The sequence below is a fragment of the Myotis nattereri genome, assembly GCF_964212035.1.
Source record: "Myotis nattereri genome assembly, chromosome: 12".
Lineage (NCBI taxonomy): Eukaryota > Metazoa > Chordata > Mammalia > Chiroptera > Vespertilionidae > Myotis > Myotis nattereri.
The window spans coordinates 63817776-63841849 of NC_138087.1; the positions used below are offsets into that span (position 1 = coordinate 63817776).

Genomic DNA, 24074 nt, shown 5'->3' on the forward strand with positions numbered 1-24074 from the left:
CTGAGGGATTTTATGCAGCAATGAAAGGAACGGGGGACACCCATTTATACTAACACACCTCCAGACAGAACGTTCACTGGACAGGAAGATGACAGAGCAGTGTTTATAATGTGAATACTTAAGGAAAGCATTTGTTGGTGTGCAGGTACGGGTATGTATATGCAAAGGAAAGGTGGAGAACACAACAGCTGCCTGCAGGAGGGAGACGGGGGGTGCAGGGGCGCAGATGACTCTGCAACCACACATTTCTATGTGATACAAGAATGCACTAACAGCCCAGCCAGTGTGGCTCAGAGGTTGAGCATCGACCTATGAACCAGGAGGTCATGGCTCAATTCCCCATCAGGGCACATGCCTGGGTTGCGGGCTTGATCCCCAGTGGTGATGGTGGTGGGGGAGGTGTGTGTGCAGGAGACAGCCAATCAATGATTCTCTCTCATCAATGATGTTTCTATCGCCCTCCCTCTCCCTTCTTCTCTGAAATCAATAAAAGTATATTTATAAAAAAAATTTAAAAACAGAACACACTGTCACTCTCCATTTTCAAAGAAGTCAGATGCCCTTCAGAATGACTGAGGGACAGAAGGAGTTCTGAGTCCTAGAGTGACTTGGAACAGGCAGAGTTTGGGGAAGATGGGACAGGAAGGAAGAGAGGCTAATGTCTGGGAAACGTGAGCGGAGGCACTACTGGCAGCCCAGGCATAAAAGCGGCAGACTGGGGTGTCTATGGGGGAAAGGAGGAAAAAGCCCAAAGATAAATGGTAGGGCTGGTTTTAGCTGCAGTGACCACATGTCCTGAAATCACATGGTCTCAGCTATGAGTGTCCCTGTAGGACAGCATGGGCTACATCTGAAGAGTTAACTCTAGCCGTTCAGACCATGGACAGAGACCCAGGTATGGGAATGTTTCAAAGCAGCCTCCTCCCGCCCACCTCCCTCCCCCTTCACTTTCTTCAGGCCAGGAGAGAAGGGGCATTCCTGGCAGCAACAAGCAAATCAGGCTTGGGCTCTATAATTCAGGGAAACAGGATATGCTTCGGTTCTTACCGTACATCTCTAGAAAGACAGAGACGTCATGTGGGCCTTAGGAAAAACAGGACTGAAGCGCGGGAGAGAGGTGGAGAGTTGGGGCTGCAGTTTTACAGTCGATGAAAGGATCGTGCAAATGCTTACATATCACAAAATAAATGCGTCAAGGTACCTGCACTCTTTCCATCTCTGGAAGATATCGAATTCCATCGCTTCTGTCTGATTTGGAATGAACCGAAACTCAGACACAAGCTCTGGGGTGTGTTCTGGAAGCTCACATTCCCCAAGCTCCGCTGCAAGTGTCACAAGAAGGAGAAAAACAGGAGACATTGAGTGCTTTTCGTTGCTGCTGCAACCAGGTCCAAAGGCATTTTGCACGGTAACAAAGCACAGGTACCCCAAATGTGTAATGCTCTCCTTCCAGGAGGACCGGCTCCCGCTCGGTACCCACATGTACATTCAGAATCCTCCCCTGGGGCACAACACCATCATCTTAGTGATGCCTATCTTTCTCCCGATTATTGCTCCTGCCGGGGAGGCCCTGAGCATATTTCCCCCGCGAAGTGGTAGAGCCTGAATGTGCAATAAAGAGGCAACTGCAGGGAATGAGGACCTGCCCAGAAACTCATTTAACAAAGCTCTCGTGAAGTAGGTGGGTCTGAGCAGCACTCCAGGGTCTGCAGTGCTGAGAGGACCAATCAAGAATTCAGTACATGCAGAATCCAGGGGGAAAATATGTTGGGAGAGAGAGCGAAGGAGGGAGGGACGGGGAAGGAGGAGGGGATGTAAGGGCTGCAGGAGCAACTGCTGCAGCTCAGGCAGAACCAGGGAGGGAGCTAGTCATGCAGAGAGGAGGGGCAGCCACGTGGGCGATCCCCACCGAGTGTCCTTGCTCTCACCACGTACCCCTGCCAAGCCCAGGGGGGCAGTCTGGGAAGAGATCTCCTTGATAGGAACCACTCTTCCCTTGCACCACGGGCGGAAGGGAGGCAGTGGAGCCCTGCGCTTAGTGGCTGTGTGTGGACAAGGCCCCTGGCACCATCAAGCACAGGAGAGAGAAGCCAGACAATGACAAGGGTTCCCTGGGGCTCACAAGGGGGCTGGCGTCCCTCCTCCCTGTGACTGGGCTAAAACGGGCCGGAGGGAGATCAATTGTGAGATAGCATGTCTGCTTTCCAAGAATCTGCTGGCAAAACCTGACACCTGCCCTAGCCGGCTTGGCTCAGTGGCTAGAGCAGGGGTGGGCAAACTTTTTGACTCGAGGGCCACAATGGGTCCTTAAACTGGACCGGAGGGCCGGAACAAAAGCATGGATGGAGTGTTTGTGTGAACTAATATAAATTCAAAGTAAACATCATTACATAAAAGGGTACGGTCTTTTTTTTTTTTTTTTTTTTTTAGTTTTATTCATTTCAAGCGGGCCATAGTTTGCCCAAGGTTGGGCTAGAGCGTCGGCCTGGGGAAGGAAGGGTCGCGGGTTTGATTGCGGTCAAGGGCACATGCCTGGGTTGCGGGCTTGATCCCCAGTAGGGGGGGTGCAGAAGGCAGCTGATCAATGATTCTCTCTCATCATTGATGTTTCTATCTCTCTCTCCCTCTCCCCTCCTCTCTGAAATCAATACAAATATATTTTAAAAAAAAACAAAAACAAAAAACAACCTGACACTTCCCTCAGTCTGCGAACTCTGCAGCCAGGGCCCCGCTGTGGAGGGGGCGGAAAGAGCTCAGACAAGGAGGGGGAGCCCACCTCTGCCGTATACTATGTGTGTGGCCTGGGCAAGCCACTTCGCCTGGGTCTCTGATCTTTACCTGTGAAACAATACCTGCTACAAGGACGGAACAAGATCACAGGCACACAACTAATGATCATTCCTTCCTTCCTCCCTTATTCTTCTTTTTGCCTGAATTGAATTTCTAATCTACCGGAAATTTAGTTCCCCCAAGAGCACAGCCTCTACGCAAGGCCACTGCATCCTAACGCTGGAAGCGCCATTAACTCAAGGGCCACCACAGCCAGACATGTCTGCAGGGCTCAAGCACGGGAGGAAACACAACCTTTCACGTTATGCAAACCCACACAGATGCTCTAGTGATCTTTACAATCGCAGTGGTTGGCAAACTGTGGCTCGGCAAACCGCGGCTCGCGAGCCACATGCGGCTCTTTGGCCCCTTGAGTGTGGCTCTTCCACAAAATACCGACTTCTGTGCATGGGCCACGAAGTTTCAATCGCACTGTACGTGCGTGCCCCCACGTGGTATTTTGTGGAAGAGCCACACTCAAGGGGCCAAAGAGCCGCATGTGGCTCGCGAGCCGCGGTTTGCCGACCACGGGTCTAGGGCAAGGTGGCTCAGCTGTGGTTGAACTGGAAAGCAGGCTGCCGCATTCACTGTTGGGATGGGCAGAGGGGGCATGGAGGAACCACGGAACAAGAACTTCCCATAGACCCTGCATGTCTAAGTCTCCAGTCTTTTCATTTGTGCCTCACATAACGACTGCATCTAAATTACACTAATGTGGCTCCAACTCAGATGGGTAGTTTCTTCAGGAAGGGCTCACGGAGAGCTGATGTTCTGGTCTGCATGGGTTCCGGGGCAAGGTATGTAGTTCTACTAGAGCTGGACTTGGTGAAGGTGGTGATGCCCTCATCACGGGGGTGGGGTGGGGGGGGCAGGGGGGGACAAAGGGGAGTGGGCATTGATGTGTGCCTCATCCTCTAATCACTCAAGGCAACAGACAGGTTTACATATTGCGCCTCTGGCCTTAGGAAGAAACCTCTCCAGTGGACTGGGGACCCCAGGTCTGACATGGCTGCTTTCATCCCATTAACCACATCCTGACATCTGCTGCTGGGCCACCAAGCCTGATGGTGTGACCTCCTGGCAACTCAGAAACTCCAGGGTGGATGGAGGCTACTTGACAAGGTGGGGAAATCCACACCCGGTCAAAGTGGACAGTCCACTTCCAAGTTCCCCAAGCCATTACATATCCTTATGGCACTTACATAGGACTGCAGTATTAGGAATCTATGTCTCTCCAAGCCCCCTGCTGCCCATCCCATCTGTGAATGCGGTAGCCTGCTTTTCAGGTTGACCACAGCTGAGCCAGCTTGCCCAGACTGTGAAGATCACTAGAATGTCTGTGTGGGTTTGCATATGGATGTGAAGCATTTGGCACTGTACTTGGCAAAGACAGTTGCAGATGACAATATGGTCCCCTCTACCACCAATGCCTTCATACCTCAGGGGCAGGCTCCCCCTTCAATCAAAGTCCTTGGGGGCCTCTTCAACTTCATTCAATCCATTCTGCACTTACTGAGCGCCTACTATATGCCAAGCCCCCAGTAGAGGATAAGAATGTTGACTAAAGAATGAGAGTATCAGAGAATGGGAATAACCTGAAGTCATTAAAAACCATCTTGATGAGTGTAAACATGACAAAATGCATGTACTAAAAAATGCCAAGTAGAAAATCATACAAAAAAATGTGTCTAGGACTCTGCACAGAATTACATTTTAAACACTCCACTCTAACCACGTAGACAGAGTCTCTGTTTGTCTGTGGCTGGCAGGACGCAGGGGTCCTGCCTTCCTTCCACTTGTCTATTATGCTGTTGTCCCGACTTTCTATACTAAGCGTGTACCGACTTTAGCATTTGAGATCAACTTTTAAGAAATTGGTAAATACAAAAGTGAGAAGGCAGATCTTATTACGATGTTCAAAAATAATTAGTAATTATGAATGAATAATTCATTATTCCGTGGAAGCCAATGAGCACACTGGTAAACAAGTCCACAGCATATGTCTACCTGATGTACTGATGAATTTCCTTGTGTGCGATTTACACACCAGTATCCTCTCAATTAGTGCCGGGGACGGTGGCAAGTGAGGGTTTCTTGTGCATTTGAATGCATCACATGGATGGAATAGTCAATGCAGGCAAACCTTTACCATCCAATTCCCACCCACATGCCGATGACCGCCCTGTCGATGTTTCTCACCAAGTCAGATGTGCATACTCACAAAGCTAGTGGAGGTCCCAATGGCATCTCTCGGCCAAGACGCCCTACACTCATGTCTCCTCCACCAGAGCCCAACTCTTCTTCGACCTTGAGTCATCCCTGACCTCTCTCTCCACACCTAAGTCTAATGTCCATGTCCTTCTCCTAGTATGGACAATGCTGTTGTTTGTTTTGGGGTGTGTGTGTGTGTGTGTGTGTGTGTGTTGAACCCCCAGCCCTAATCAGTTTCTTTTTATCACAGCAACACCTCCTCACTACACCCCCAACACCAGCCTCCAAAGGCCCTACTGTTGACAGCATGAAATCCGTGCTCTTTAAAGGGGTCCAAAGGCGCCCACCTACCCAGCTTCTTGACCCTCACCCTCTGACACCTCTTAACAGCTAGCACCTCTCTGCACATGCCTTTCTACTTTGATGGTATTCACTTAGTAACCGCCCCCCCCCCTCCCCCAGCCCTCCTCTTGCAGGCCTTCTGCAGGTCCCTACTCCTAAAGGGACGACACTGTACTCTGTACATACAGAGTATGTGGTCCTGCCATGTGGTCCTCATGGGACTGCAAGCTACTTGAGGACGGAGACCATATCGTATTCACTGATACCCCCAAAGCACCGCACTGTGCCTGGCACACAGCAGACACTCATTTGTTGCATGGAAGTAATGGCATCAGAATACTAAGGACCACTAAGGAACAATGTACCTTGTAGACAGAGAGCAGCTAATTCCACAGCCGTCTCATATGGGCATTTCAATCTTGAAAAAAAAAAGAAAGAAAGAAAAGAAATTAATTCTGTACATGGACTTTAATACTCATAACTATACAAAATGTCATTCAAGTCACTGGTCAGAAGGTAGCGATCTTTAGGTCATAATTCTTGTTTTCTGGTTTCTAGTTCTGCTGTCCACATTAAATAATGCAACCAAGCTGACTTGCATTACATACTTCCCAAAGTCAGTTCTCATCATACGGTGAAAGAATCCAATCTAGGTCTAGGTTCTATCAACCAAGTGGGCAATTTTAGCCAATTTTGCAAAATAAATAAATAAATGGGGAAATTTGGGAAATAGAATGAGAAGCCTTCCCTTTGCCTTATTATTTTTAAACTTATTTTATCTTGATATAGTACATGCACCTTTCCAAGCTGCCTTAAATCCTTCTGGAAACGAGGTCATAATATTAAAAGTAAGCAGACAGACATGGTATCTGACAGTTCCAGGACAGCTGGATACACTCAAGCATTCTCATAAGTATAACTGAGATTGAGCCATAGACAGGAATTACTGCAAATCGGGATCTCATTCGTATTTCACATGACAATTGAGTTAGAAAAATAATAATGACATACATTGGTATAGCACTTCATAGTTTTCAAAGCCTTTCATCTATATTACCCCATTTGGTCAATGTGCGAAGTTTGTAAACCCCTAAGAGGTGTGTCGCCAGTGTTCTCCATCCCCCATTTGGAGATGAGGTGCAGAGTGCAGGATTGCCTTGCCCAAGGTCATCCAGCCAGTAGGGGGCAGTGCTGGGACCAGAACGTCCACCTGCTTTGAAGTACAGTCAGTACATCAGGCTGAAGTGCATGGAAACTGCAAAGTACTATACAAATGCAGGATGTCTGCCATTGGTATTTTTCCAAACTGAGGACATTTACTAGAGTCGAGAGGCCTTCAGGATGAGGAGCACGGTATGGAGAAAGGGGAAGGGAGGTCAAAATACACACACACTCATAATACACACACCAATCAAAGATCTGTATTGCATGGCTGAGGAAGGCAAATGTATACACTGTACAATCTACGTGTTCTGTCGCGTACGTTCTACTAAGGATTTTATAGCAGGTATTCTATGGAGGGTTTGCAAATTCAGAAAGCACATTTTCAATTCCCTCCGGATTATATTCAAAATCAAAATGTATTCTTGTCGATATCAGGTGTTGCGTTTTAGATTCAGTAGAGTCTTAAAAGTTTTTCACATACAAGAAAATAGCCAATACGTAGGCTGAAAAATGACACTGCTGTCAGAGCTAGGACTGTAAATCTTGTATCTTTAAAACAGATTAACACTGCATGTAAAATCAATCAGGTCAGTGCCCATGCTCCTTATCCTCAACAATCACTGTGCAGCCAGAGGCCTCATGTTTAAAAACCACTTTTAAGGGGGCAAAGGAAATGAGATGAGCTGTCTAAACCTCTTTCTGTCAGAATCAGGACATTACCTCTTTACGTTATTTGATGCCGATGGTGATGAATGAAACTTTTTGACTGTCCAAATACTTGTAAGTGTATACATACTAATAACGTATCTTGCTTGCAAATACGACAAAAGCCATTATGAATGGGGCAGTGATGTGATCAGGGAGAGAATAATTCCCAAATACACATCACTTACGATATTAAATGCTCTTGGAAATGCTTCAAGCCATAGAGTAACCATTTAAAGTAAGATGATGACGGTGATACAAGTATTAGACTCACTTTACAATGCCTGGTGTACTTTTTTTTTGAATTTTGAAAAGGGAACAAGGGTAAGAGAGTTAAAAAAAAAACAACAAAAAAACAGTGAATCATTTAGAAATATACTACTATGTGATCTATCCTGGGTTTAAGAGTTAGAACAAAAATGTACTTACTTTCCTGAAAGAATGTCATGCCTGAGTTGTAAAACAAACAGGTACCTGACAAACATATACAAAAGTCAACAGAGGATCGATCACTCTTTTCCCGACTGGATCCCGACTGCCCAGCCTGAACCCGCCCCGCATGCAACCCCAAATTCTGCATTGCAAGGAGGGGGTCCAACTCCAACGTGGTGGAAGCATCTCCTCCCGCGTCTGCAGGAAGGTGAGTGCATGTAGGAACTTGCAAGATACTTGGAGGATGGACCATGGGACACGGCGGGGTCCAATGACGGCCTCCACACCCGCCCCGTGTCCCGGGAGAGGGTCAAGCCCTGCATGCGGCGCTCGTACACAGCAGGCACGTGACATGTCCAATCACACGGGCAGGTGGAGCCACCGTGTGGGGCCCTCAGCCAGCCCCACCAGGGAGTCCAGAAAGGCTGCATCTGACTGAATCGAAGAGTGTACGGCTGACTGTCGTTAGCAGCTGCGTAAGACTTTTTTCCTGATGCAGTTTAACTGCAGACTGTCTTTTAAAAAACTGTGCACACGCGTGCGCGCACACACACACACACAGAACAAAATTCGAAAATCCTGGAACTGAACTGCAGCTGCTGGTTACAGGAGTAATAAAAAATGGGAGAGCAAATAACACAAGTAGGGTTCACTTAAGTAAAAAGACTAAGTGTCTTGGCCTAAACAAGTAGTTTCTGACCAGATGCACGTGGGCAGCGGAACCATGCTAGAGCGCTTTGTAAAAACCAAAAGGCTGCCCGCGGTCCCCACTCCGCACCCAGGGAGTCAGAGTCCCCAGGAATCTGATTTGCTCAAAAGCTTCCCACGTGTTTCTCATTCACACAGCCCTGCTTCAGAACCACTGGCTTTGATGACAGCTAGGAGCAGCCTGTTTCATAAAGGATTCGGAAGGAAAATACTAGAATAATTTAATCTGTTTGAACTTTGAGAACAATGCCGATAGTCAGTCTCCGTGGCATGGACATAGGACAATGCGGGTGACCCCAAAAATCAACGGGGTGCCTGAAGGTTCTATTCCAGAATGTTCCTGCCCGCGACAAGTGCTTAACCACCGATGAACTGAGTACTCCCATCAAGGAGGACAGTGTGACATGGCCCGATCTTCCAATTTCTACAGGAAAACCTAACTCCAGGAGCCCTGCGGACCTCTCCGATGGGGAGAGGGAGGTGAAGGGTGATAAGCAGTCTTGAAAGTGTTGCTTAGGTGGTCATCTCCAAGCTAGTGGTCAACCATGGACTACCCAGCACCACCACTGTCCATCACAGACAATGACAAGGAGGTTCTGGGGACAGCGGGCAGGACTGGGCAAGGAATCTCACTGATAAAAGGGTAGCTGCAGGGAAACCCCACGTTTAAAATGTTTTAGGTCTCTTTTGCTTCAACACTGTTTCTGAAGTCGGGCAGACATAAAAGAACTCCAGTGGGGCTGAAAGATAACACAAAGAGATTCTAAGAACGCTGGCACTGTAACAACCAAGGGAATATTTTGCAGTCCCTTAAAAGAAAATAAGATGGCAATTTTGGACTGAGAAAGGCTCTTCCAATCCCTGCCAACCCTTTTCTTACCGGGCACAAAGATGAAGTGCCATAGAACAACTACCCAAATCGCCCAAGGTCAACCACACAGAAAGGTGAGAAGATAACAAATCTTTGCATGCTGGCTTATGAAGAAAAAGGTCAAATTAAGCAAAGTGTGGATTTTCAAGAGAATACAGGCCAAGTGCTCATAACTCTTGCTCAGAATATAAAGGCAGCAGAGGGAGGGGGAGCAAACCCACAGTTTAGGAGACCCATACACTACACGTGCGGCAAGTGCGACGGGGGCGGATTCTGTTCTGCATCTTGTCCTACCTTGTAAACTCTTCACGAAGGTTGTTTGGTTCTGAAGAATAATATTTAACTCGAAAGTGCAAAGCATAAGCAGGTCCAGCTAAACATTTGGAGATGGAAGGTTGAAGAAGATCGTGGAGTGGACAAAAGGAAAAACACATTAAATTAACACATTCAGCACTACCCTGGGAGGGCACACAAAGCTAGTAAGTTCTTTTCCACCCTCGGCTAGAAAGCTAAAAAGAATCACATCAGCAATGGTGGCTTGGCTGGGCACCTCCTGCTGGAGGGAAACCATGATCCTTTAGAGCAGTGGTTTTCAACCTTCCTAATGCCGCGACCCTTTAATACAGTTCCTCATGTTGTGGTGACCCCCAACCATAAAATTATTTTCGCTGCTACTTCATAACTGTCATGTTGGTACTGTTATGAATCGTAATGTAAATATCTGATATGCAGGATGTATTTCATTGTTACAAATTGAACATAATTAAAGCATAGTGGTTAATCACAAAAAACAATATGTAATTATATATGTGTTTTCCAATGGTCTTAGGTGACCCCTGTGAAAGGGTCGTTCGACCCCCAAGGGGGTTGTGACCCACAGGTTGAGAACCGCTGCTCTAGAGCAAGCATGTCAAACTCACGGCCCACGGGCCGCATGCCTCGTTTATTTGGCCCGTGATAGCCTTTGAGTTTGACATGCTTGATCTAAGAGGAATTACTAAGAGCTGACATTTCATTCTCCCTGCTGATTCCCATGATGCTCCACACGGATATTAACTTTTTACAAAATACTAATGGGCTACAGAAAAGTGACACATCAACAGCCAAGTGTTCTGTAATCTAAATACCATGGAGTTTAAAAAGATGACCCGTGCATTCACAACAATGAATAAATGTGGTAGGGACCACACTGGTAACCCCGGAGCTGGGCCTGACTCACAGAGCCCTCCTGCGCCCCATTTTCTGAGTCTACTCTATCAGAAAGGACTGTGACAATGTCCGGTCCTGCTTCTGAGCAGCAGGTGAGTCAGATCTCACTGGCAGGGGCGTGTGACTTTAAATGAGAGCACAGTCTGTGTTTTTTTTAGTATCTACTAAAGACGCTTGTTCAAATCCTAAACTCGAACACGTGGCCAGAAATTCTAACTTCTCAATTTTTAATTAAGAAATTAAAAATGATCCACTCAAAATGGAATCTTTTTAAATAATAGTTCCCGAGTTCTGGCGAAAACAGAACGCCTCAAAATACTGGCAAAGGAGTTTACTTTCCCGATAAAAGAAATAGATGAGAAGGCCAAATGCGGCTTACTTACTTTTCATCTGCTTTTTAATGGGTTTGGAATGATCCAGCCAGTGCTGAAAGAAAAAAAAAATGTTTCTTTAGGAACAGTGCATCAGCAAGAGTATACAGACCGGAGTTACCCTCCTCCACTACCCACAGTAATTCTACCCGTAAAAACCAGAGGCTGGACCGGATCACGCGCGTGTGGGCTGGGGATCTGCAAACTCCTTGGGAAGGTATAAAAAAACAATCTACTTATGCACGTAGTGAACTCTTTTTTTTTCTGGGGAAAGGGCCCATAGTTTCTGGAAGCTTTGCAAAGAGGAGCCTGAAAAAACTTAAAAACCCTTTAACTAACTGGTCTGTGAAGTCCCTTCTCACCAGCGGAGACAACGGCCTCTTCCTTCCGAGTTCCTCAAGTTACAATCAATCTTCCCTAATTATTCCAAGTCTATTAATCTGCTAAAGACTACAAACTGCACTGCTGAGACGCCCTGATTACACTCTGGTCTTGTCGCTGTCGCCCTAAACTCTAAAATTATAAAACCCAGCTCTAGCAGATTTGGCTCAGTGGTTAGAGCATCAGCCTGCGGACCCAAGGGTCCTGGGTTCAATTCCTAGTTGAGGGCACATGCCTCAGTTGTAGGCTCAATCCCCCGAGCTGGTCCAGGTGCGTGTGGGAGGCAACCAATCATGTGTCTCTCTCACATCGATGTTTCTCTATCCCCCCCCCCTCTAAAATTATAAATCCGTAATTCATGACCCCTTTATTCTTTTGCCACAGTGAAGATGGGGAGATGGGCAGGGACTTGCCTGAGAAACGTTTGCTCTGGTCAATGAAGGCGATTCAACTTCCTCTAGTTTTTACCAGAACAACCACTTCAGTCTTACCCATCAAGGCAATTACAAAACCATTACCCGCACAGAAAAGTTTTCTGTAACATCAAAGTTCTTGAGGCTGCAGTCCCGATGAGCCTTGAACGCTTAGCCTCCATGGAAATGGGCATTTTTGGAATGTAACACTGTGAGCCCCTCGGTGGGAACTAAGCCCCGGTGGGCAGGGCCGTCGGTTCAGGTCACCATTTCTGCGAAGAGTGTGGCACCCAGCCGGCCCTTATTAGATTCCTGAGACATCAATAAATGTCCAACCTATTTTAATTGAGGCAAACTTTCCCCATCACTTCCCGTGCACTGGATACATCAGCTGGAAGGACACTGCCAGAGTGGGTTTCTCACTAGCTGTTCAGAACCAGAGGCCATTCTGCCCACTGTCAATAGACTTCCAGAGGCAATCTGAACCGGGCACATTCTAACAATGGGCAAGGACAGGGCTAAATGAGCACTGTGTGTACTCCAGCCCTCACCAGAGAGCCCATTAGGGCTGTGTGGGAGGAGCGGGATAAGGAAACACAAAAGCAAATATCAGATGAGTTATAATACAATAAGCCGTGAGCAGTGCAGTGGGAGAACATGGGCTTCTGTCATCTCCACTCCCCTCTCCACTCCCCGGCTAAGCAACCGTGTCACAAACGCAGCAGATCACCGCAGCCGATGCTATCTCACAGGCACATGTGCAGGAGGCTTTCTCTCATTGTGAACGGCTTTGAATTGGAAATGACCTAAATGCCCACCAACAAAGACGGTTTTTAAAAAAAGGCTCATCCATATAATGAAATACTATTCCGCCTTTCAAACTGATGTGGGCCTAGCGTTACTGATGTGGCAAGAGACCCACAGCACAATGTCAGAGGAAAACAATCAGGCCCCATTTATACAAAATTAGTATTTTCTGTCGAGCTATGTCCAGAAAGATTTCGAGGGGTTATTTTTGGATACAGGGATATGAATACTGTTTACTCTTTTCTTTTTTTGAGTTTGAAGCATTTTTTTTTTCTTTACTTTTACTAAGAAGACTATTTTCCTTGGGGGTGGGCTGGATGGACACTTGCATTATCCTTTCATTGGTCGTTTGCCTCTCGGGCAGTTTTTGATGATCCATTTGCCTCATGAGAAGTAGGTCTCGCTGCTGCCCTCCACCAGGCTGAGAATCCTGGACATGGCCCCGGGAAGGAGAGCAGATACAGACTTGATGAAAGTATCATCATATGTATTTTCCTGCCAAAGTAAGTACCATGCAAATGGCTATGACTAAACCTGCTCTTCTCACTCTCAAATGAACTCACCCTTACCAGGCCAAGGAAGTTCTCCCTGCCACCAGCCTTCTAAGCTGATCAGCCCAGAGGCTCCGCGCTTAAAGGAGCTTTGGCCCATTTCTTTCCTATCTCAAGTCTCCTTATCACATTTTGGACAGAACAAGTATAAGCCCACTATCCCTCTATCATCCAACCCTAACCTTGATCCAAGTCCAACCCGTTTCCGCAGGTGTGGTTTTCCCCTGGCTGAGCATTACACTCACAAATACCCAGGTCCCACCCAAGACCCATGAAACAGAATCTCAGAGCATGTGTGTTTTTCAAAGGTGCCCAGAGTGCCCATTAAATACTTAGGGCTAAAGTCCTCCCCCATCCTCTCCTTGCCCAGGAACGAATGGGTCTGAATGACCTTGGGGATCGTGACACATCCACGGCCCCTTCTGAAAACTGCTCTCTGAGCTCTGCAAAATCTCAATTTCACAGTTTACCGGCCAGCCGTCTGCAGCCGGCGTTAACTCAGACAGATCACGGCTAGATGCCTCTCCTGGACAGCAGGCTGTTTTTCCCTCTGGCCACGCTGCTGAAGGAGCTCCCTTATCCATGCAGCCTGGCCTCCATCCTTCCTGCCCAGCAGCCGCCTGGAGCCCTGCCCAGAGCAGGACCTGCCAGGATGGAGGCCTGCAAAAAGTCCGGGGCTTGCTAAACTGGGAAAGGCATCAGAAACAGCTCCCTTTTCAAAGCTCCTTGACCCTGTGGCGTTCAGACGCGACTGGAAACCCAGTCACCATCCTAAAATGAGAGCTGATAAAACCTATCTTGTATCCAACCAGTTCAAAGTGACCTAACCTTCTTCTTAGCTGTGGGAGCTGACCAGACTCTGATCGCTGGTACTTTATGCCACAAAACTACCTCGTAACAAACACCCGGCACTAAGGCCCTACGTGCATTTAGTAAATCGAACCCTGGGTTTGGTTCGGAGGCCTGTAGCAGCAGGACCTGTCTCAGATGTTCACCTGCATCCTGGCTAAATACATCCAGGCCGCCTGTCAGCAAAGGCCCCGGCAACTGGCTCCAGCCCTCTTAACAGACGATTAAAGCATCACTGGAAACGACAGGTGCATTTCTGAGCTCAAAGGGCAAGACATTTAACTCAAAAACTCTAACGGGTACTAGAAAGGAGGTTTTTGATGTGAATTTCTCACCCAAGTCTCATCCAAGGGCAAAACCCTTCCCATAAACCCTGATGTGAGATGACCTGGCAAAGCCCACCTGTTCTACTTGTGCAACAGAACTGGATATGACCCGCGTGAGGCTGGCTGTAGAATATCACTGTTATTGGCGCCTGAAATGTGTGTGGGCTTGGTGGGGATGTCTTGTGGGACTGAGCCTGCGGGATCTGAAGCTACCTCCAGGCAGACAGTGTCAGAATTCATTGTTGGGTGGTGTGGGAAGAAAACAAAACACATTGGACCCTATCACATCCATTTCTTTCTTAGGCCTCGGAGCCGATGAAGGTGGCCAGGCGGCCGTGGAGAAGGTGCATGAGGTGCCCAGGATCACAGCGCTAATGAGGAGGAGGCAGGAGTCTAACTCTTGCCGAGTCAGCAGCCAGCTCTGAGTCTCCATACCACCCACAGCTTGAAGTGCCTGCTCCGTCCATGGGAGGGATCTCTCCTCCTCCTCCTCCTCCTCCTCACCATTCACACCAGCTACTTGAGGTTTCCTGGGGGATTTGTCCCCTTTATCCACAGCTTCCCATTCACTACCAATATTTGCACCTGGGCAGGAGAAGACTCGCCCTGCGGGCATTCAGAAACCGGCCGCGCCATTTCTGGAGCTGCTGCACAGGTACGTGTACTAAAACGAAGGGGAGATCACATTTCGGGTCCCAGCTCGGCCACTCACCTGGTGTGTGGCTATGAGCAAGGGCCCCCTGAGCCCCGGTGTCCTCCTCTGTGCACTGAGCTAGCCCCTGGCACACTGAAGAATCAGCTGAGTGTCCATGGAAACTATAAGGAACCATTCAAATGGAAGGACAGTGTCTTACTCCTCTCTTAGTGTTTATACTCCCCCACTTCCCCTCCAAGTGCATCGGAAGCAGTAAGGATCGCTCTGTGGTCTCCACACAAGTGGCAAATGCGATGACAACTAGCAGCGATGACACACCCTCACCCTTCTCTCGCAGCGTGGGCCTCCATCACCCACCGACCCAATTCCGCACAACCAAGACCGGAGGAAAAACACCTCCTAAGGCTTGAGAGAAAGGCCCAAATCACCTTTTCTGCACTTCCTGCTGTAAAACATGTCACCATAAAACGTCCCCCCTTTTATGTTGGGAGGGGCTGAGGAATGGACTGACAATGGCCGCACCTGTGGAACACCTGCCCCGGATGGGCAGGGCTGCACCTGCTTGATGAGGAGGTTATTGACCCTCAAATCCCGGCTGCTCCTCTGCTGGCTGGCAGTCCCCTCATCTCTGTGGCCACCCCATGTTCACCCTCCCCCTGGGACACCCTGTTCATCTCATCCATGGTGCTGAGGCCGTCGGCCTCCAGGCTCCAAAGTGGGGGACTGAACCACGCTACTCCCAGGACCACTTGTCTGGCTCCCTCCCCAGAATGTGGCAGCAGGGGCAGGGACCAGCTCGCCTCTGCGCTATGGAGCTTGGCATTGAGTAAGCTCCAAGTCAAAGTTTGCTCAACGGCTACTGACCGAATGTTCTCTTTCAGTGTGTGTGTGTGTGTGTGACACGTTACCATGTGCAATGGAAGGAAAGTGCTGGGCTTTGGAAGGTGGTCAGGTTCTGAGTGGCACCTCTGTCCCTTTAACGTTTACAAGTTAAAGTGTCTCTGAGCCTCAGCGTCATCATTTGTAAAATGGGTCTGTCCCCTGGTCCGCTGTACAGATCAGTGATAAAGAATGTTAGACATGAATTACGTAAAGCCTTTAGTTAGATGCCTCAATCAGAGGGGGCGGAGGGGAGGGGATTCAGTAAATAGCAGCTGTGAGAAAGCTGGGGGGTGCAGGCTCTCCCAAGAAAGCCTTGATATGTGAAATCAGAACCCTTGCCCCTGCTTGGAGCTGTTTAAAAGCGAGGTCTATTGAGAGGATTCCCAGGTGGACTTCCCGCTTTGACATGGGAAAGGAAACAGGAGGCCCCAGCCCCAACAGCTAAAAATAGGAGATGCCAATAGACTCTGACCTTGCTGCAGGGCTGGGCCGGGCACTATGGAAACCAGGCTTGGCTCTGCAGGGAGCTGGGCCCGGAGCTGGTGACTTACTCAGAGAGCTGTGCCAAGAGCTCTGCCTGGGCCAGCCCTCTGGTTTGCATGTCAGGGGCTGGGAGGGGGGGGGGGGGTGTCGATCCTTGCAGGAGCTTCAATTATGAAGTAATAAGCCAGGCCCCCATCTATTATCCCACTGTTCCCAGAAACACACCTGCCATCACATCCAGTCACCTGCCACCAACCGCACTGTCCCAGGTTCTCAGAAAAATCAATGATACCCTGGAAGCCGAAGGGCTCCTGTGGAGATTGCTAAGGGTTCTCCCCCAGGAGAGACAGCCTGCAGGTCCCAGCCAACCTCAGCCTGTCACCTCTGGGGTTGTGATGACTCCTGGTCCCCTTCAGAATGTCCAGCTAGGAAGAGCAAACCCACACCCAGGTCAGATTACAAAACGGCTTCCGCTCCCTTAGTTCACAAAGCCCCTCCACGCCCCGTGACACAGATGTCACCACCGTGACGAAGACCGACAGCACCGAGAGCCAGAGTGCCGAGAAGGGCACTTGAACCTGAAGTCTAAAACCTGGGCTTGAGTCAAGCTGTGCTTCTCACTGAGTGACTTGCCAAGGTCTACGGCTTTGGGTTCACCATTGAGAATGGGGTGGGGAACCTTTTTTCTGCCAAGGGCCATTTGGATATTTATAACATCATTCGCTGGCCATACAAAATTATCAACTTAACAATTAGCCTGCTCTATGTGGTCAAACGTTTCATTGACTCGCACCTAATGCCTTGGCAAGGCCAGACCAGATGATTTCTCGGGCCTTGTACGGCTCCCGGGCCAGGTGTTCCCCACCTCTGATCTAGAAGATGGAAATACGTGGCTCCTAACACCTCTTCTGGGTCTAACGACTGAGGTTCTCAGGTTCTCTTGGCACAGCTCTGTAAGTCACCAAGATCCACCCAGCGAAGAAGAGGAAGTCCTACGTCTTCGGGTCTAATCAGGAAGGCTTTGTTTATTTATATACACAAATAAGATCCCCAGGCCAAACGAGCAAGCTGTCCCAGAAGGCAAAATAAGCTCAGCGGTTCACACCGTGGAGGAAAACCCTCTGAGAGCTCAGGATGTGCTCCGTGATGGAGTGTCGCCTGAGATGGTCTTGAAGGGTGGCCAGAAGTTGAAATGGGGTGAGAAAGGGCATTCCAGGAGGGGAGCCAGCACCAACAAAGGCCCAGCAGTGCGTGCAGGCATGACCTGTGCCCGGCCCGGCCCGTAAGGAGCCCAGATTAGAAATCACACGATTAGCAGAAGGGGCCTGGGGCTGCTGGGGCCACACGCTCCTGGGTCCTAGAGTCGGGCAGATGAGGACCGTGTACCTGCTTTTGTGGGGAAGAAAATCACATCCGCTCACAGAGTGGGATCCTGGAAAGGCTTTAGGGCCTGCAGAGAGCTAGCATCTGTCTGTGTCTGACCTGGGAAGGAAGCCTGGATCCTGCTGTGAACACACCTCCTGTGGCACGGTGACAGGGCACCGGAGGATGGGACAGTTCGCAGCCAAGCGAGCAGACGTCCATGGTAAAGTCTTTCGAAATAGAGTCGCATCTTTGGCTTTCTGGGAATCCGAGTGGCTGGAGAGGGGGTCACCTGGGGAGGAGGTCGTGCCACCAGGGCAATGGGCACTTGGCTCTAATAGCAGAAATGAGAGAGATCTCCTCCCTTCTGATTAAGAAAAGATGTGGGGGGCAGACGTGCCTGCCTCCTCTTTACACTCGGAATCACTGAGTATTAGAACAGGAAGAGATTCTGGGAGAATAGGTCCAAGAAACCCATTTTACAGATAAGGAAACTGAGAACAAAGACTAGTCTAAAACCCACCAAATGAGTCAGGGGCAGAGCCAGAAGCAAGGCCCAGGTGTGACTGCTGGCCCAGGGCCACAGATATAATGAAGTCAAAGCTACCACACGGTATTCCACAGGTTAAAGACACAGGAGAAGGCAGAATAGAGAAGAGTTTCAGGGAAGAGGAGAGCTGACGAGCGTCCGGTGCTGGGGACAGAACTCAGGAAGAAGCAGTTGGAAATGGAACTGTCCTTGTAGGTTTGGGGAAAAAACGCTGGAGAAACAGGCTACTCCCTTAAGACAAAATGGCAAGGAGGACTGGTTTGTCTTCAGGGAAAAAAACCCCCAGGAATTTGAGCAAAATGAGCTCAGTCTTCTCAGGAGGAGATAAGGCCAATTTGAAGTTTTATGGGGACTGGATTACATGTTTGTGATCAAGATTTAGAAAGGGAACTATGGGGCACATAAGAGTACATTGGGGTCCTGGCAGGTGTGGCTCAGTTGGTTAGAGTGTTAGCCCATGCATTGAAAGGTCATTGGTTCAATTCCCAGGTCGGGGCACATGCCCTGGTTGTGAGTTCAAATCCCAGTTGGGGTGTGTGCAGGAGGCAACCAATTAATGTTTCTCCCTCTCTCTCTCGCTCTCTCTAAAAAAACAAACAAACAAACAAAAAAAAACCATATTTGGGGGTGGGAAAGAGTCCATGAGGGGCTAGTGAGGCTCCAGAAGGAGCTCGGGGTTTGGACTTCTCTGAAACTGTGATCTGTGCTGGTGCCAACAGGTGCCAACAGGCACAGCCGTGACTCTCCAGCAATGCCTGGCAACTGGGAGAAGCAGCAGAGCAAACAGATGGGCCTGAATGTCAAAGGGGGTTCCAGGGACAGTCATGGGGACAGGAGAATCAAAGGGCACAGGAGGACACAGGTGAGATGGCCGAGGCTTTGCCAAGCCTGAAAGAAGGCAAGGGCAACAGGCAACTGGGAGAGGGGAGAATGAGGCAGGAGGGGATCATCAAGGCCGAGGCCAGATGCAGAGGGCCTGGAAAGATGGAATCAAGGGAAGTGATCCTGGAATGGGGGACAACAGAATTCTGGATCTTGGAGTGGTGACAAGGCCCAAGGTGCCTCTAGGTGAGGTCTGGCCAGATGAAGCTTCAATGAGAGGAAACAGTGTCCAGAATATTTAGAAGGATCAACAACTTGAATTCTGAGGTGGCCAGAGCCTTGAGGGATGGGGAGAACATTGCTGAGGTCAGAGGGCAGGGAACTGGGCAGGAAGGTGGAAAGAGAAGGGCTGGTCTGCCCCTCCCCAGGACCCTGGTGGGCTGGAGTGAGAGTCTGCAGAGGGGAAATGGAGAAGAATCAGGACCACTAGCTCAAAGAGATATTGTAACTAGGATAGACTGAAGTCCTGATTCCACTGTATCGTCTGCACGCTCAGCACCACACTAACAGTCTCAGGCAGACCCAACTCCCAGGCATCGATTTTGAGCATCTTCACTTTACAACCGTCATGTGGGGCTCCCAAGATGTAATAAAAAGTGTCTTCTGGGTAGAAAGGCTTCACCACATATGAGGAGCTCTTGGTGTTTAGCTTTTAAACATCTCCTATCAGGGGAACCCACCTTTTTTCTTTTTTAAAAAATATACTTTTGTTTATTTCAGAGAGGAAAGGAGAGGAAGAGAGAGATAGAGACATCAATGAGAATCACTGATCTGTGGCCTCCTGCATGCCCCCTACTGGGGATCGAGTCCACCACCTGGGTATGTTCTCTGACAGGGAATCGAACCTTGACCGCCTGTTTCATAGGTCGATGCTCAAACAAACACTGAGCCATGCCGCCTGAGCCGGGGAGCCACCTTTTCACACACTACCATAGCACCGCCCCTTATCCTATCTATCCCTTACTCCTCTTTATATTTCTTCACACTTATTACTACCCGTCACCTTATATTTGTGTTCACTGCTTTATCCAAAGTGCTCAGAATGGGGCCCATGCAGGAGAGGCACTCACTAAATATTTTTAGATTGTTGAATACATTACCTTCGAAACCCCAAGCTAGATTTCGTTGGGAGGGAGACCTGAAGTCATTCCTGCTTTCTACATGAGGGATTCTAAGGGGTGGCGTGAGCCTCTCCACTGTGAACACTTCTGTCTCAGGCAAAGCAAGGGAAGTCTTTGCTGACCTAACACCACCTCCTGGAGCCTGCAAGATGGTTCTCGAGCAATGCCAAGACCTGCTCCGACTGCCCCGCCCCGAGCTGGCTGGGGCTCAGCCCGGTTCACAACACCTGCTCTCCACGCCCAGCAAGTCTGCACCAGAGGATGGTGGTGCAGCCCCTTCTGCTGGTTAAAAATAGAAGCAGCTCCACCGGAAGAATTCCCACAATGGCGTCTACCTATTTGAGAAATGTGCCCACACTGCATCCCTACACATGGAAGTGCTTCCCTAATGCATCCCCGTGCTTGAGATAAACGTTCCCTCCCTCTTCCTCTCCCGGTTGTTGGCCGCCTAAAGGGTGGGGCATCGTGAGTGCATCTCACTGGAGCACCATCACCAGCATCCCAATGCTCGTCATGGCAACAACACCACAGTTTCACTCCTATGTTCCTCTACCAATTTCTAGCCGCTGTGGATCTGTGAGTAGCAAAGAAAAGCTGATCTGCCCTGAAAGGAGTCAAAGGAAGACATACCGCGACCTGGGCAGAGTCGAGGAACTGGAGGCCAAAGTAGTCTGTTTCCACGAGGTCCAGGTGGTACACGATCTGATCAAACAGGTCCTGGCCTTTGGCATGTTTCTGGAAAGCAAGTGGATAGATGAAGATTTAGGACATGACAGCTGGGTAAGAAACAAAAAGATTTTTAAAGATCACTTTTCTCTGTATTTTGCATATATATGTATGCGACACAGGATGCAAAATTTTAAAATTTTTAATTGGCTGTAGTATGATACAAACTCATGATTAAGTCTAAACAAAAACCCACCAAACAAGGATATTAGGGAACCAACACCTTGAAAACTGGTAAATAAAGGGGGGGGGATCAAACATTGATCCTGTCTTTATTGTAGCCCTAGGTAATCAAAGAGTAGATGACGCATATACATGAATTAACTCAAAGTGCATCAAAGACCTGAAACTCTCAGGATAAAACATAATAAAACACAGGCATGAATTTTCATGACCTTGGATTAGGCAATGGTTTCTTAGATATGACACCAAAAACATAAGCAGGAAAATAAAAATATAAACTGGACATCATCAAAATGTAAAGCTTGGGTGCTTCAAAGGACACAAAGACATCAAGAAAGTCCGAACACAACCCAGAATGGGAGCGTTGGCAAATCACATGTCTGATAAGGGATTTCTATCTAGACTACAGGACTATTACTGCAATTCAATAATAGAAAGGCAAACGCCCCATTACAGAAGGAGCCAAGGATGGAGAAAGAGAGTTCTCCATAAGCCCATGAAAAGGTGCTCACTGTCACTGGGGAAATGCAAAGCAAAACCATAACGAGACCCCTCACTTGGAAGGCTATCATCGAAAAGACAGAGAACACCTCTTGGAGAACCTGGAACCCTCAGGTACTGCTGATGGGAATGAAAAATGTGCAGCCACTTTCGGAAACAGCCTAAGAGGTCCTCAGACGGTAGAACACGGCTTCCATTGGCCTCAGCAATTCCACTCCTAGGTCTATATTCAAAAAGCATGACAACATGATGTTCACACTGAAACTTGTAAAGAAGACCTTCAGAGCAGCGTTATTCATAATGGCCGCAAAGTGGATGCGGCCCAAGTGTCTATTAACCGGTGAATGGATACATAAACTGTGGCCTTATCCACAAAACAGAACAGTATTTCACCATCAAAAGGAATGACGTTCTGACGCATGCTACAACATGGATGGACCCTGGATGCTGAAAACTAAGTCGAAGCCAGTTATGAAGGACCACACAGTACGTGAAAGGTCCAGAACAGGTCAATCCAGAGACAGGAATTAGAGTAGGGTTTGCTTATGGCTGCAGCGTTTGTGGGGTGGCCACTCAGGTGAGTAGAGTTTTTTTGGTGGGATGAGGACGGCGGGGGTTAATGAAATGTTCTAAGATAATGACTGTGTTAACAGATGCACAATTCTAAGAATATACTAAAAGCCACTGGATTGTACACTCCAGACAGGTAAATTGTATTGTGTGTGAATCTCAATAAAGCTTTCGTAAATAGATGGGCCGAGTTTTGCATTTATTTCCAACAAAGAAACGAAGAAGGAATACAAGAACTGCAATATCTCAAATTTGCAACTTCTACCAAATGGCAGGCGCCAAGCACTGGGTACCAGTGGATGCTAGCATCCCAACGGGAGACAACCAGCTGTTAGGTACCTCCTGGTAAAGAACACCCCACCCCCGGACACAGAATCTCGCCCCCCTGGCCTCTCTCTCCACAGCACTGGATCCAATTGCCAATGGCAAGAAATACAGGGCAATGTTCTAAACTACCAGCATTCGATAAGTAGACTAGAAAGGAAGAAGAAGCTGTGATTCCAATTACATAGAAATATGTACACGTTGTTCATGGATCACTCGATATAAACAGGAAATCTGCAAAAACTAGAATAGCTGTGTTCCACCGTGCCAATGATTCATTAGCAGGTTTCCTTGGGATAAAACTAGTTAGAATACAGCTTGAGCAGCAGAACATCGCAAAAAGAATTGGACCGGGCCCAGCTGGTGTGGCTTAATGGTTGAGTGTCGACTTATGAGCCAGGAGGTCACATTTTGATTCCCAGTCAGGGCACATGCTCAGGTTGCAGGCTCGATCCCCAATGCAAGGCATGTAGGAGGCAGCCGATGAATGATTTTCTCTAGCATCATTGATGTTTCTATCGCTCTCTCGCCCTCTCCCTTCTTCTCTGAAATAAAAAATATATATGAATTGGGCTGGGAGGGAGCAAGAGACCCGTGCTCTAGGCCCAGATGCACCACTAAAGGTGACCTGAAACCATTCATAATTCCCCCAAATCCTCGTGGCCATCCTGGGCTTCTCTTGCAGCTGCAAATCAGAAGTGATGCCCTGAATATACAGGGCCACCACATGCAACTGGCCCCACAGCCAACCTCCTCCCCACCACTCGGTATGCAATTTTAACACACACCGAGTATGGGCTGAAAAAACACAGTTCCACACACGCCAAATGAGGGAGGTCAGCCCAAGTTTCCGTCTAGGTCATTCCAAGTCTTGCTTTTCTGATGTGTTTCTAAAATGGTTCTTAATTTAGAAAGAGCTCAAGGTGGCTGCTGGGAAAAGAACCCGTCTCGGGGCGGTGAGTGCCTTCTGCCAAGCCAGACGGGCTCCTCTGCTGGTAGACCCTCAGCTGGACTTAGAGGTGGCAGACAGAGGCTGGTGGACAGGAAATCTATTTTTACTCACTTAGAAACACTTTCCCCCACCCAGCTCCCTTCATCAAGCACGTTCTTTGGTCTCTTCTGCTGGAGGGGAGAATTCCCAATGGCTCTCTCCAGCTCTCAAAAGAAGCTGGTAAAAATGATGAGGACTGACATAGAGGGGTCCTCAGAACAGAGTCCCAGAGGGTTCGGGGTGGGACGAAGACAGCAGGGCCAAGGCCACAGCACTTGAACCCACCACTTCTCACTCCTCCCAGTCTGCAGGGTGGACACTCTCAACACTGAGAAGGCTCCAGGTAATGACTCACCTGCACTGCCAGCCAGGACATCCCACCTGGGGCAGCCCCTGGAAGCCCGCAAACTGTCATCTCAGGCTTAGCCCAAACATTCCCTCCTCAGCAGCTTGTCCCCCGCCCCCAACCAGGGCAACAGGTGCCCACCCCCCCTTATCACATACACACTTAGCACACTGCACCGCAGCTGCCTGTGCTCCTGTTACTGACTTCAGACTGAACACTCCCTGAGGGCAGGACCGGCCGTGTTCATCTGAGCACCACCGCTCCTCCATCCCAAAGCAGTGTCTGGTTGGCACACAGCAGCTCCATAAATGTCTGTTTGCTGCACAGAT

At 48.7% G+C, this 24074-nt stretch overlaps 1 protein-coding gene across 6 annotated transcripts in view; it reads right to left on the reverse strand.

Annotated features, from left to right (window-relative positions):
* Positions 1-24074, reverse strand: part of EPB41L4B (erythrocyte membrane protein band 4.1 like 4B) — a gene marked incomplete at its 5' end in the record, with an annotated part of 115018 nt that overhangs the window by 60951 nt on the left and 29993 nt on the right. For all 6 annotated transcript variants that reach the window (XM_081103438.1, XM_081103440.1, XM_081103437.1 and 3 more), the window contains 6 exons: positions 1202-1322; positions 5748-5800; positions 7681-7725; positions 9557-9635; positions 10855-10897; positions 20735-20839. In XM_081103438.1, coding sequence (XP_080959564.1) covers positions 1202-1322; positions 5748-5800; positions 7681-7725; positions 9557-9635; positions 10855-10897; positions 20735-20839 — 446 coding nt within the window. The remainder of the gene's footprint in view (positions 1-1201; positions 1323-5747; positions 5801-7680; positions 7726-9556; positions 9636-10854; positions 10898-20734; positions 20840-24074) is intronic.